The sequence below is a fragment of the Peromyscus californicus genome, unplaced genomic scaffold (genome assembly GCF_007827085.1).
Source record: "Peromyscus californicus insignis strain IS unplaced genomic scaffold, ASM782708v3 Scaffold_17__1_contigs__length_78620276, whole genome shotgun sequence".
Lineage (NCBI taxonomy): Eukaryota > Metazoa > Chordata > Mammalia > Rodentia > Cricetidae > Peromyscus > Peromyscus californicus.
This window is the reverse complement of record NW_026294469.1, coordinates 63,508,555-63,523,805: the sequence shown is the minus strand read 5'-3', so window position 1 is coordinate 63,523,805 and position 15,251 is coordinate 63,508,555. Positions and strand designations below refer to the sequence as shown.

The 15,251-nt window shown below is 43.4% G+C and overlaps 1 protein-coding gene across 1 annotated transcript; it reads right to left on the bottom strand.

Moving 5' to 3' along the window:
* Positions 1-6,426: 6,426 nt before the first annotated feature.
* LOC128112496 (insulin-like peptide INSL6) lies at positions 6,427-6,981 on the bottom strand. The gene has a single exon (XM_052741491.1). The coding sequence runs from the start codon at positions 6,979-6,981 to the stop codon at positions 6,427-6,429; it is 555 nt and encodes a 184-aa protein (XP_052597451.1).
* Positions 6,982-15,251: the final 8,270 nt, after the last annotated feature.

Below are 15,251 nucleotides of genomic sequence, written 5' to 3'. Positions count from 1 at the left end.
AAAGGAAAACATTTTACTGGGGCTGGCTTACAGGTTCAGAAGTTTAGTTCATTATCATCATGATGGAAAACACGCCAGTGTACAGGTAGACATGATCCTGGAGAAGGAGCCAAGAGTTCTACATCCAGACCAACAGGCAGTAGGAAGAGAGAGTGCCACTGGGGCTGGCTTGGGCATTTGAAACTCCAAAACCCACCCCCATGACGCACTTCCTCCAAAAAGGCCACATCTACTCCAACAGGGAACTAGCTCCTAATACCACTCCCTAAGCATTCAAATATGAGTCTCTGGGGCCATTCTTATTCAAACCACCACACCACACTTGGGCATATACCCAAAGGGCACTTCATTCCACTATAGAGACACTTGATTGTTCATTGCTATTCATAATAGCCAGAAACTGGAAGCCACCTAGATGCCCATTAACAGATGAATAGATAAAGAAAATGTGGTACATTCACACAACGGAATATTACTGAGCTGTTAAGAAAACAAAATCATGAAATTTGCAGGTAAATGGATGGAACAAGAAAAAGAAATCCTTAGTGAAACTTAGACCTGGAAAAAGAAATATGGTATGTATTTGCTTATAAATGGATATTAGCTATGAAGTTATTGATAAGTAAGCTACAATCCATATAACCACAGGAGTTAGGGAGAGAGCAAGGGACCAATGGGGAGGGATGGACCTCCCTAGGAGGGGAAATAGAATAGTATGGATGGATGAGAAGGGACTGGAACAGGGGCAGGGAAGGAGAAGGAAGATGGAGGAGAGGGAGGGAAAACAGGGAGGGACAGCTAAAACTAAGAAACATGTGTTGCTAGAGTTTTCCTGCCTGGCCCACAGTCAGGACAAATCTTTCTCACCCGCCAGTCCCAAGCCGCTCAAACCCGATCAAGTAAACACAGAGACTTATATTGGTTACAAACTGTATGGCCGTGGCAGGCTTCTTGCTAACTGTTCTTACAGCTTAAATTAATCCATTTCCATTAATCTATACCTTGCCACGTGGCTTGTGGCTTACCGGTACTTTACATCTTCCTTATCCTGATGGCGGCTGGCAGTGTCTCCCCCACCCAGCTTCCTGTTCTCTCAATTCTCCTCTCTGTTAGTCCTGCCTATACTTCCTGCCTGGCCACTGCCAATCAGCGATTTATTCATTGACCAATCAGCAACACATTTGACATACAGACCATTCCACAGCAAACATGAGGGGTCATATGGAAATTTAATACAATAGAAGCTTCCTGTATTATTTACATACATAAAAGCAATCTAAATGAAATTGCCAAATAATGAGAGAGACAAAGCCTCAACTGGACATCTCCTGTCACCAAATAGTCTCCAGTTCTGGGAATGGGTTACATCTAATCAAGTTTTTGGCTAAAGGGGCCCCATGGGAACCCCCAACCAGGGCGATTGGTGGCTCTCCACAAACTGACAGGAAGGCCCTATTGCTGATAGTGCCTTCCACAACTCATTGAACACGAAGAAGTCGAGCTGGTGCCTACCTAGAGCCATACCCGTTTGGATTAGTATTCATGGTCCTGGAAGGCGTGCTGCACGTTACCAAAGGAGAAATGTAACCACCCACACAGCTACCAACCCTTTGATTTACAATGGTGACCTGCTTTCAAGATCGCTGGCGCACCAGCAGAACAAAGGTTGTGGGAATAACCAACCAATATCTGGTTTGAATTAAGGCTCACTCCATGAGCTGGAGTACATGTCCAACACTGCTTGGGTGGCCAAGAACCCGAGACTAGATAGGCCAGGGACCTAGGGAAGAACCAAACGCTACTGTTTTGCCAAGGGTAGATAGCAATAAAATGACTTGTAATGGCATTCTTCTGCTGTACTCACAGATCAGTGTCTTGCTCAGCCATCATCAGAGGAGCTTCCTCCCACAGCAGATGGGAACCAATACAGAGACCCACAGCCAGACAGTATGCAGGGAGTGGGAGACCTTGGAACACTCCTTGGCCTAAATGGGATGACTCCACCAAGACTCAAGAGCCCTGAGGAAGAGAAGGCAGAAAGAGTGATAGAGTCGTAAGAGAGTTTCTGAAGCCAGAATCCACCTTGCAGTTCTCACAACACAGAACATGAATCTTTCCGTCACCCTTTGGAGGATTACAGTAATTAATAATTCTTTTGCTTAGAAAAGATGCGTTCTATTTTTTCAAACTCTTTTTTTAAATTGTCTGCATTGTTTAAATACAAACTAGTTTGTAAAAGGGAAGTATTTTTTTTTAATTTAAACTTTTTATTTGGGGGAAATTCACGTATGAATACTGTATTACATCATGTCCACTCCTCCTTTTCTATCTCCATAAATTAACATTAACTAAAGAAAAGTACACAGTGAAAAGGAAAGAAAGAAAGAAAAGGAAGGAAGGAAGGGAGGAAAGCGGGGAGGAAGGCAGGCAGGGAGGGAGGGACACGCACAAACCCAGGAATCAATACCTACAAGTATAAATGTGAGAGAGTAGACATAGTGCATACATTTTCTTAATTATGTAAGAATTGTGTCAGAAAAATAAAAACTTTCCAAAAGTACTCCACAATTCTAAATAAAGGCAATCGATGCTCAACTAGGTAACGCTCATATAATACCTCGATTACTGCTCACTATGTTGACACTAGGTCGACTCACTGTTACACGAGAGAAGTAAGGTGTCCTCTTAGAAGGTGACAGGGATAGACACTCCACTTCTGCTTCCATCGTTTCCATCAGAAAGGGTGAGAAAAGAGAAAGTCAAGCAAGCAATGAAAATGGGTCCTAAGTAGGGCGACGAGTCTGGTTTCCAGGGTCATCACATAACAATATTCAAACATCCAGTTCCATCAAACAACTGTGAAGCATGTAAAGAAATAAATAGAACAGTCCATTTATAGAAGAAATCAGTAAGTGTTCCTGAAGAAGTACAAACATTGGACTTACCAGACAAAGTTTGTGAACTATCAGTATTAAATATGCTCAATGAGCTACTGGGAACCAGGAGAATGAACATGCATGAGCAAATCAAGAATATCAATAAAGAGACAGAAATTATGGGAAAGGACTAAGCAGAGTTCGGGGCTGAAAAAGACATCCGGGGTGTTGAGCCATCAACACCAGATGGCTCTATAGATTTGATGCACAAACACGCACTACTCTTGGGTCATGGAGGAGTACATAAGATCGCAGATCTACATTAGTTTAGGTTGTAAAAGATGATTATATGAGATATCCAAGGCAAATAAAAGCTGTTGTTACATTTTTCTCAGGTTAAACAAATAGGCTGCATACACAGTAGGATAACAATCTTAAGTTTTTATTTTGATTTTAAATATGTTTATGTGACATAAGTTTTTCTTCACCCAACAGAAATGTTGGTATGTAGAAGCTCCAGGTGAAGCTGGCAGAGATGGACACTCAAGACAGAGCCCACCCCATTCTACGTTATAATTTTCAAAATTATTTTTCATACAATATATTCTGATCATGGTTTCCCCTCTCCCAACTCCTCCCAGATCCTAAGCTCCTCACCTCCCCAACTTCACCTATTCTCTCTCTCTCTCTCTCTCTCTCTCTCTCTCTCTCTCTCTCTCTCTCCTCTCTTCTCTCTCTCTCTCTCTCTCTCTCTCTCTCTCTCTCTCTCTCTCTCTCTCTCTCTCTCTGTCTCTCTCTCTCTCTCTCTCTCTCTCTCTCTCTCTCTCTCTCTCTCTCTCTCTCTCGAAAACAAACAAAGGTCTTGAGACAGTCTTAAGAGACCTCAAGGTCTATTATTAACTCTGGCTGTGAGGTCCAGCAAAAGTTCCAGTCTCTTAGAATGTAAGAGATATTTTTTATCATAATACATTGCCATAGGTCCCCAAACTATTTAACTTTGGAGGGAGCATAATAAGTGGTGATCGAAAACTGGATCTTTTCAAGCAATGGATTAAGTTTGGCAATATCTCACACCATGCACAAAAATCAACTAAAAACTGAATCAACAATTTAAATATAAGAGTTAAAACTAAGGGTTGAATGTATGGCTTAGCTCAGTTGGCAGAGTGCTTGCCTTGTCTGGCACACATAAAGCCAGGTGCTCTATCCCTGGCACCACAAAAACCATACATTGTGACACATGCCTGTGACATCAGCATTTGGGTGGTAGACACAAGAGGATCAGAAGTTCAAGGTCATCTTCTGCTACACAGCAAGTTCAGGACCAGTCTGGGACATATGAGACCCTGTCTCAAAAATAAAATAAAATAGTACAGAGATTTTAAGTTTCTTGGAAGAAGTAAGATTAAATGTTCATGACCACGACTTTGACAGTGGTCCTTAGACATAACAACAAAAGAATAAGTACCAAGAGAAAGAGATAGATGAACTAGACAATCAAAATTAAAACTTCTGTGCAGAAGAAAACAAATCAAGACAGTAAAAAAAAAAAAACAAAACAAAAAAACAAAAAAACCACCCTGCAGGATGGAATAAAATATTTACCTGATCATAAAGACCTGTGGTGATATATGGTGTATCCTAATAAAATTTGCCTGAAGATCAGAGAACAGAACAAGCCACTAGATTAAACATAGAGGCCAGGCAGTGGTGGCACATGCCTTTAATCCTAGCACTCGGGACACAGAGATCTGTCTGGATCTCTGTGAGTTCAAAGTCACCCTGGACTACATGAGATTGACTCAGTCTAGGAGAGAAACAGAGATAGACGGTGGTGGCACACACCTTTAATTCCAGTACTTGGGAGTCACATGCCTTTAATCCCAGCACTAGGAAGGAAGTGATGGCTGGGCAGAGAAAGGTATATAAGGCACGAGGAGACAGGAACTAAGGCTCTTTTGGCTGAAGATTTTTCAGCTAAAGCCCTTTTCAGCTGGACCCCTTTCGGCTGAGGACTCAGAGACATTCAGTCGGAGGATTAGTTGTCGAAGTGGGACATGGCAGTGGCTTGTTCCTTTGTCTCTCTGATCTCTCAGCATATACCACATTAGATTTCGAGCAACAGGGACCTGCAAACACGTATAAGTAAAGAACTGAATATAAAACCCTTCAGTTTAAGAATGGGCAAGGAACATTTCTCCAAGATATACAGATGGTCGAGAAGTACATGAGATGTTTAGTATCATTAGTCACTGGGGAAAGGGAAATCAGAATCTCAGAGAGAGGTAACATCCCATCTGCAAGGACGGCAGTAATCACAAAGAGGGGAAACAGAAGGTGTCTTGATTTAAATTTGGATGGTGAGAAATTAGGTGTGGTGTGGTGGCACATGCCTATAACCCCAGCACCAGAGAGATGGAGGCAGGGGGGTCAGTTTAGGTCATCCCCAGCTACATAGTTATTTGGGTTATATGAGACCTGTTTCAAACAAAACAGGTAATAGAGAACTTTAGAGTCCTCTTCCTTGGCTTGTGTGAGAGAGAGAGGCTCTGCTGGTAGCAGCAGACGCTCGCAGTGTGTCCACATCATGGCGGACCAGGAAGCAGAAAACAGTCCAAACCTGGACTCGGAGCTTTCACTTTCAAAGGCCCACCCTATGTGAAGCAGGTCCTCTCTTACTGCTACCAACTGGACACCACCTCCCAGAGGCACCAAAGCCACCAGCTGGGGAACAAGCATTGAAAACACAAGTCTGTAGGGGACATTTCAGATGCAAGCCACAATGAGATCTAATCTGGGCTCAACTCTGTTTCTTAGTAACTTGGCTGGCAGAGAAAGGTTTTGAGAGAGGATGGTGTAGGCTAAACCACTCTGATAAGCAGATTTATGTTAAGATATGTATGACTGAGAGTTATGTAATGTTGCATTTGAAGAAAAATCTGTTTTCTAAAGGTACAATTTAATGGGCCCAGATCTTATTGTGGTAAGATTTTTGTTTTAGGTGGGCAGACAATCTGGATGCTGCTACTTTTTTTTCTTCTGGTTTTTCGAGACAGGGTTTCTCTGTGTAGCTTTGTGCCTTTCCTGGAACTCACTCTGTAGCCCAGACTGGCCTCGAACTCACAGAGATCCGCCTGCCTCTGCTTCCTGATTCTTTCTTTTTTTAAATGGACACGGATCTGTATATTATATAGAAAGAATGTATAACATTCCATATTCTATTTAAATGCAGCTTGAGAATTTTCAATCATAATGATAAAACCCAAATAGGCAATTTCCAAATGTCTGCTTGGAATGTGACACTTATACTAACATCGTCTATAAAATATATATGACAGAAAGGAGTCACTAAGATGCCTGTCACCACCGGAAGTCACCGTCAACGGCTCATGAATATTCTCCAACGCAGTTCACAATCCAGCGTAACCTACTAGCATAACTCCAAGAATAAATAAGTGGTGAGTTAGACATAGTATTTATTAAGCTAGCATAGTTTCTACGATGGTTTGTACCTCTCAGTCACCAGTGACATTTGTTTTATCGTTACGCTTTAAAAATCAGCATACGGGAGACAGGCAAAGGCCAGCTCTTCGTTTGTGCACCCCATAAGACAGCATTTATCTGAGAAACCTCTGTGTTTCCTTTGGGCATGTTTCCCCCAAAATAAACTGCTGAAGGTGTTGATTTCGTTTGTGCTTTTCTTCTGAAGTTTTACATTCTCAACATAGGGATTGACATCGAGGGATGAAAACTCTCTTGATTTCTCAGCAAGCAAGCTGGCCTTTTCAAACTGATGGTCCGGCAGTGGCTGGGGTCCCCAAGTTTTTCTTGAGGCAGATGCAGGGCGTGGGTTTGTGAATCTTCCCGGGGTCGAAGAAGGGATTTGGTCAAGGCTGACGATTTTGACCTGGTGTGAGGGCTGTGTCAAAGTAGTTTTCTCATTCAACTCGATCTGGCTCTGAGAAGATCGGCCACAGAGTTTCATAATTTCTATCATCAGGTCACTGCCGCACAGCTTCCTGAGTTTGCTGTCCTCTTGCCCCTGGGAGAAAGTAGCCTTTAGGAGTCCAAGCCACAACAGACATGAACAGGACAGATGCTTCATCCCTGGGCTCCGCCGCACGCCCCGCCTCCTCCCTACCAAACCACGCCTCCGCCCCGCCCCTCTCGCGCAGCCCTGGGGCTGCTCTCCTGCCTCCGCAATCTTCTCCAGAACGCTGAGGTTAGGTGTGTTCCAGGCGTGCTGGGACTTCCGGCTTGCAGGAAGTTGAACAAAACAGGCTCTTTTTTCGCTCAGAAATGGAAGTAAGAAATATCTTTGTTCCCTGGCTTTTTATTCATTTTCCTTGTCGTACCCGTCCAGAGACTGCCATTAACATAAGAGAACACAGGACCCCGAGTAACCAAAAATGTACTGATGGAAGATGCTGAAACTAACCTGGAATGTGAACTCCTTTTTGCCTAGTGGCTGCATGAGACATCTCTTCCCTTCGGAGAAACATCCTCTCATCTCCTTCATGGGTTATATTTTTTAACTTTAAAAAATTCTTACTGGAGCTAGAGAGATGGCTCCGCGGTGAGGAGCATTTGCTACTCCTGCAGAGGATCCAGGTTCACTTCCCAGTACCCACATGGCAGCTCACGATGGTCTGTCACTCCAGTTCTGGCCTCCGTCAGTACCAGACAGACATGTGGTGCATATACAGACATGCAGGCGAACACTCATACACATCAAATACAGTAAATAAACCTTTTCAAAATTATTACTTTTTTTTTTCTGGTTAGCACACAAAGTAATGGGCTTCACCAGGGCATCTTCTCACATCGATGACATTACACTTTGTTCTCACTCATCCCCTTCTCTCTCTGTCCTCTCCTGTATCTCCCACAGGTTCAATAATTCCCCCTTTCTACTTTTTTTTTTAACCTTTTATTTTTCTTTATTTAATTTTTTTTTCATTTTACATACTAACCACAGTTTCCCCTCCCTCCCCTCCTCCTGCCCTCTCTCCACCCCCCACCCCACTCCTCCTCCATTCCTCAGAGAGAGTAAGGCCTCCCATGGGGAGTCAACAAAGTCTGGCACATCAAGTTGAGGCTGGACCAAGCCCCTCCTCACTGCATCAAGGCTGAGCAAGGTATCCCACCCTAGGGAAGGGGCTCCAAAAAGCCAGTTCCCACACCAGGGATAAATCCTGGTCCCACTGCCGGGGGCACTATGAACAGACCAAGCCACACAACTGTCTCCCACATTCAGAGGGCCTAGTTTGGTCCCATGCAGGTTCCCCAGCTGTCAGTCCAAGTCCACAAGCTCCCACTAGCTCAGGCCAGCTGCCTCTGTGGGTTCCCCCATGATGATCTTGACCCCCTCTGCTCATACAATCCCTCCTCCCTCTCTTCGACTGGATTCTGGGAGCTTAGTCCAGTGCATAATGTGGAAATGTACCACATTTTCTTTCTCCATTCTCCAGTTGAGGGATATCTGGTTGTTTCCAGGTTCTGGCTATTATGAATAATGCTGCTATGAACATAGTTGAGCAAGTGTCCTTGTGGTATGCTTGAGCATCCTTTGGGTATATGCCCAAGATTGGTATAGCTGCGTCTTGGGGTAGATTGATTCCCAATTTTCTGAGAAACTGCCATATTGATTTCCAGAGTGGCTGTACAAGTTTGCACTTCCACCAGCAGTGGAGGAGAGTTCCCCTGCTCCACATCCTCTCCAACATAAGCTGTCTTCAGTGTTTTTGATCTTAGCCATTGTGACAGATGTAAGATGGTATCTCAGAGTCGTTTTGATTTGCATTTCCCTGATGGCTAAGGATGTTGAACAATTCTTTAAGTGTATCTCGGCCATTTGAACTTCTCCTGTTGAGAATTCTCTGTTTAGATCTGTACCCCATTTTTTAATTGGATTATTTGGTATTTTGATGTCTAGTTTCTCGAGTTCTTTATATATTTTGGAGATCAGCGCTCTGTCAGATGTGGGGTTGGTGAAGATTTTTTTCCCATTCTTTAGGCTGTCGTTTTGTCTTATTTACTGTGTCCTTTGCCTTACAAGAGCTTCTCAGTTTCAGGAGGTCCCATTTATTAATTGTTGCTCTCAGTGTCTGTGCTGCTGGTGTTATAGTTAGGAAGTGGTCTCCTGTGCCAATGCATTCAAGGCTAGACAATCTGGATGCTTCTTAACTGACATCACTTAAGATTTACTGCATTTAGAGCATTTATACACACACGGATAACCTGGGCCTCTTGTTAAACTTGCTTTAGACTTGGTAGGTCTGGGATGACCTGAGATTCTGTATTTCCAACAAGCTCCCATGGGGTACTAACATTCAAGTAGGGGCTACCCTTATTAGGGGGGTCCGGATGACCACAAGCCCTTTGTTGACAACACAGATGTTCTAGAGTGAGTTCCTCTTTTTTAGAGTGCATTCATCATTCCATTCATATGTCCTCAAAAAGTTAGCACTCTCATGCTACATAGCAGTTCTATTCCCAGTGCACACACTCAAGATGTGCCAACACGTCCTCTACAATACTTAGACTATTGTAGCCCTACTTATAATAGCCCCCCGAATAGAAACAACACAGATGTCCATCACCTGATAAATGCCTAAATAAAAAGTGTTACATACATGTGGTAGAATGTTATTCAGCCATGAAAGGAATGAAGAATTGATAATGTTTATGAACCTCAAACATGTCATAAGAGGGGGAGCTCGGATACGACAGCCAGGTATTGATGATCTCATCTATGTTTGTTTTGTCTCGTGTGTCCCAGGCTGGCCTTAAACTCTCTATGTAGCTGAGGATGACCTTGAGCTCTGGTCCTCCTACCTTTATTTCTCATGTGCTGGGATCACACACATCATCAGGCATGGCCAGTTTAATGTGCTGCTGGGGACTGAACTCCAGGTTTGACACATGCTAGATGATCATTCTGCTAACTGAGCTATACCCATGGCCCTGATTCTGATATGGAATATTGGGGTGTTTTTGGGAGGAGTGGAGCTTTTTGGAAGGGAGCTAGGTTCCCAGTAACTTGACACCCACCAAACCTGCCTCAAACCAATGGCTTTGTTCTTGTCTCACACATTTGAAGAAGGAAACTCATGGGCCACAGAGAGTGGGTTTTAGAGAGAGGCTTTTGAGAGATCTCATAGGTGGGGCTGGAGAGGGAAAGAGCAGAGCTGCTAAATAACAGGAGGGGTCTCCAGAAACATGGTGCCATCGAGTCTGGGGCCTTCTTAAAAAAGATGTCGGAGCCTAAAGAATAGAAGGAAATCATGTTTCTCTAAAGAATCTTAGAAAGTCATCTCCCCTTTCCTCCAGCTTTCCTAATTAAGTGTCTCCCACTTAATTTTTTTTTTTTTTGAGTGGGTGGCAAATGTAGCCGCTGGTCAGGATCTACATCAGCATGAAAAGGGAATCCAGTGGATGGCAGGATCAGATCCTGTACACAGGGAAAGAATCATTGTGTTTCCCAGAGTGTGCGCTGCAGCAGGACTGTCTTCAGTGCACGCCACCTGTTACCTCCCCAGTCCTAATAACAAATGTGCAGCGTGTGCTGTTGCCCTTTCCATCTTCCAGAGACCGACCCTGGTAAAGAGAATGGAGTCCACTAGTTTGTTTTATTCTCCGGTTACCCGACTTTTGTGGGCTTGGAAGTTTTGAATACAGGGTTTGGTGGGCCTTTTTTGTTTGTCTTTGTCTCAATCTTTTAGAAATACAAACAGGAAAAAAAAATCTTGTTAGTGGTTTCTATTTAAGTAAAATGTACTACGCACCTTAATTTCCAAATAAGAGGTCCAGGCTTCGAAGAAAGATGCTACGTTAATCTCCACCCTCCAAGGGGCAGCAACAGGCCAGGTCCTTGCTAGGAACTTTGGTATTTACTTGTAATTCTGATAACTACTTTGTCAAGGTAATTTTAGGATTGCTGGTTTTAGAATCATCATAAACAGAAGCTTGGTGGGGGAACTTACTGAAAGCTAACACATGGCTCAGACTAGAATGAAACCCAGGTCTGCTTGACCCCTCTAGATTGCAAGCCCTGCCTTACGGCAGTAGCTGCGGGAAAGCAGGGAAGGTCGGGTGTCTTTTTGACGGCTATTTCTAGGTTATTTTTAACATCTAGCACGGAATGGCTTTCGAGCGACATTGACCATGATAGGCAGGCCCTAGGCAAAGGCTGCTCCTATGGATAGCTTCCTGGTGATGCTAGAAGTGGCCATCAGAGGCATACACAGAAACTCGTAGCTGCAAAAGAAGTGGATGTACTCTTACAGGCATGCTGAGTGTGATGGCTGGCCTGCTTCTGGGATCATGAGGAGAGCAAGTGATGGTCACTAGCAGAAGACTCAGACCAGGCCATGCAACGCTGCCTGGGAGAAAAACCTCCAGCTGAACAGAGTCCTGCATTTGGGTTGAAGCATGCTGGCAGGTGTGGCAGGAGAGTCCGGGTCTTACAGCGTATGGCCCAATGCTTTTCTGCTTTTTCCTTCTGCTCACTAGCCCACTCCTATGCTCAGTAATGTTTTACTCTTTGCTTTTTAAAAATAAACAAGAACCTGGGACAGGTTGGCACTTATTAAAAAAAAAAAAAAGACTTCTGGCAGAAATGGAACTTGTGAGGTCTGGACAGGGGAATGAGCCGGTCAGTGCAGCTGGCCCCACCAAGTGTCCAGGTACCACCTCTCTTATAACTAACATAAGAAAAACTATATACAAAAGTACAATAACTATATGCAATATATACAAGTAATAAATACCTAAACAATGTCTAGTTCATTTGTATTTGACAAATTCAGAGAAAATAATTCCATTATCTATCCTATTATATCTAATTCACTTTCTATCCTAATTAATCTTCAACTATAACTAACTAATCTTCAACTCCCTCAGAGACCCAAGAAGGAAATAATATTAGCTAACAAAAAAACACTCAGACACTTTGTCACCTGTGGTCTTCAGGCAGAAGGTGCTCATTTAGGAGATTGGGAAGCAGGAACTGGAATTCTCTTCTAGTGTTCCAAGAAGGACATTCTTGGAACTGTTGCTTTGATGTCCGAGAACTCCTTGATCAGTTTCTATCTCTTGTTCTCACTGATTCCATTTACAGGAAGTGTTGAGAACAGGAAAATCCACAGACAGGAAGCCACAGACACTGGATGTTGTGGACTTGGGGAAGGAGGAGCTGGCTGGTATGGGCTTGGCGTTTGGAGTAGTGAAAATGTCCGACAGTACTAACGATTGTACTAACGATAGTAGTTGGGTCTGGGCTGGGGTTTTCCAGGTTCTAGGCCTCTAGCCCCAAATTTGAAAACAAGGGCTCACACAGGCTTGCAAAAGAAGCAAGATCATTGTATTTGGAGCTATGTGATAGTGCAGATTAAAAAGGGATATTCTGTCAAGATTGACGGTGGGCCACATGAGCGCAGATAATCAAGAGCCCTGATTATTGTTCAGCCCTTCCTTTTGCAGGGTTCCAAGGAATGAGGAGTTGGTTACTAAGGGCTGTAGTTTATATGGTTCTCTAGTTTGATTGATAGATCAGGTTATATAATCATTTCCCTACTGCGTATGTCCCTTCCCATAATGCATCTGATTTTAATCATATGCACACCCAATTATACACAGACATAAGATAGTAAATAGGAGGGTCTTCCTAAATTGTTACGAGAGGACACAGTTTTACTTTACTGCACATGTGCCCCAAACCAACTCAGGCTGGGTTGGCCCTTCTGCTCTTTATACCCCAATATGTTGGGAATACAGTTGAACAGAAATGGTCCATAATTGAAATTTATCCCATTGTTCAGAGAATACATGTAACCTGACACAGATGGGAGGGTCAAGGGGTTCCGAGGTTGCTCTAGAGTTTGGAGAGGTGTGTGTATTACATGTAGGTGAAAGGACTGGGCTGCTAAGTGCATTATAATAAGAAGAGGGTATGGGCACAACCCAAAACCAAAAGGGAGGGGGTCTCAGGGTACCAAACTATTTCCTATGCCTGCCCTGCTTGGTAGTTACACAGTATTATAACTACATTAAGAACGCAGGCAATTTTACACTTTACAGGGGTTAAAATAATGCACCCTTTGTTATGTCAATCCACCTAAAGTAATACCAAAGTAACACACTTCCCTGGAGCATCCTACTTCAGCCAGGGTGGAGGACCTCTGATGCAGGGCTGCCTGGGACCTGTGCTCAAACACTTGCTGTCAGGAAGATGCTAGCATTCACCAGATGTTCTCAACAGTGAGCACTGGAACTGTTGACTTGTGGAACTTTTAAAAATGTCAATGTCCGGATGCTCTGAAGAAGTATCTAGGTTAGTTGTTTTGGGGTGAAGAGATTGAACAAGCCACAGGTTCTAAAAAGCAGCCATGGTAGAGACAGTGCTGACTGCTTCGAAGGTTGTTCAGATGCGGCGTCCTGAACTCAATCTCAGAGGGTCTGTGAAGGAAGTCCTGTGATGGGTCCTGGCTGGGCCTCTGCAGTATTCACCAGCTCTGGGCTGATGCAGGCACAGGTGCTCTGGGCTACTGTTTAAGAAACACTGCTTTAGAGAAGGCCGAAGGTGTAAAGTGCTCTGAGTCACAGGAGATCTTGCTAAAACGCAACTTCTAACTCTGTATTTCTGATCAGCTCACAAATGATAACTGGTCCACAGAGTCCAGTTTGAACGGCCAGACAATACAGCTGCAGTTCCCAAAGTTGAGCCCTTAGGCATCAGCAACATCTTGGAGCTTGTTAGAAAGCAAAGCATCAGATCCTACCTCAGGCTCACTGGATCAGAAATCTGGGGCAGAGCAAGCAATGTTTTTCAAAAAAATTATTACTATTATATATATTCATGGCATGCAATATAATGTTTCAATATAAGTATACACTGCGAAATGTTCATTATAACCAAGCATTTCATATACGGACCCATCACACAGTTTCTGTGTGTGCATATGATAAGAGCACTTAGGATGCATTCTAGTGATTTTCACATATTCAATACACTATTAGTGGAGATTTTGAGTCCAGCTCCAGGGCAGCAAGCTGTAAATCTTGGCAGCCTCAGGGAGGAGGAAGATGGAAAAAAGAAAGAGAAAAGGCATGTGGTTTAACTTAAGCTGGCATGTGTTTAAGTTAAGGTCAGCCACACAGTGGACAAGCAGCCACATGGCAGAGAGCTTTGGAGAAAGTGAGGGAGATCAAAGTACTGGGAAAACCACAGTTGGGCTCTGACCAGCAACCCAATGAAGGAAACAGAAGAAAAGAAAAAGGGAAAATATTCATTACCTTTCTAATCCTAACTCAGAAGGTGGGTAGTTCCACCAGGATCCACCCACGGCTTTCTAAGTAACTGCACTAGGGAGCAGGAATTCTGGGATGGCAAAATACATTGCTCGTTAAAGGGATAATTGTAGCTTAAGTTTTCCTGCCTGGCCCACAGTCAGAACAAATCTCTCTCACCTGCCAGTCCCACAGCCTCTCAAACCCGACCAAGTAAACACAGAGACTTATATTGGTTTCAAACTGTATGGCCGTGGCAGGCTTCTTGCTAACTGTTCTTACTGCTTAAATTAATCCATTTCCATAAATCTATACCTTGCCACATGGCTCGTGGCTTACCGGCATCTTCACATGCTGTTTCTCATCGTGGCGGCTGGCAGTGTCTCTCTGACTCAGCCTTCCACTTCCCAGCTTTATTCTCCTCCTTGTCCCGCCTACACTTCCTGCCTAGCCAATGGCCAATCAGTGTTTTAATTATTGACTAATCAGCAACACATTTGACATACAGAACATCCCACAGCACTTCCCCCCTTTTTTTTTAAAAAAAAAAAAAAGGAAGGTTTTAACCTTAACAAAGTAAAATTACATATAATTTGGGAATTTGGGCGTAGTTTCTCTTACTACTTCCTGCTGGAGGGGGGCGCTGTATCTTATGGGGATACAAAGAAAATTTTAGGATCATGGAAAAGTCCATGAGGGTGTATCGTCTGAGTCAGTTGCCTTCAAACCATTCTGGATGTTGGATCATCTGGGCCATGGTGTCATCGGAGACCTTTCAGGGGGTCTTGGCTGGTCAAACCTGATGTATCTTAATCTGGAACAAATCCATAGCCTCTGGCTTTCTGTGGGAACAAAAGCAGAGTCTCCTTTCCAAAGTAACATATCCTTATATTCAAATTTTGAAGTCAAGATACCTTTAAAATATACATTTTGGCGTAACTCAACAGCTTTTATAATGAAATGTTTTTCTGCAGTTAAAAGTCCCAAAGACAAGACAATGCAGATTCTCTGTGTAATATCCATTTTTACGTGGCTTATTTTTTATACTACCTTTACTGTCTCTTTAAAGACTTTATTTTTTTAAAA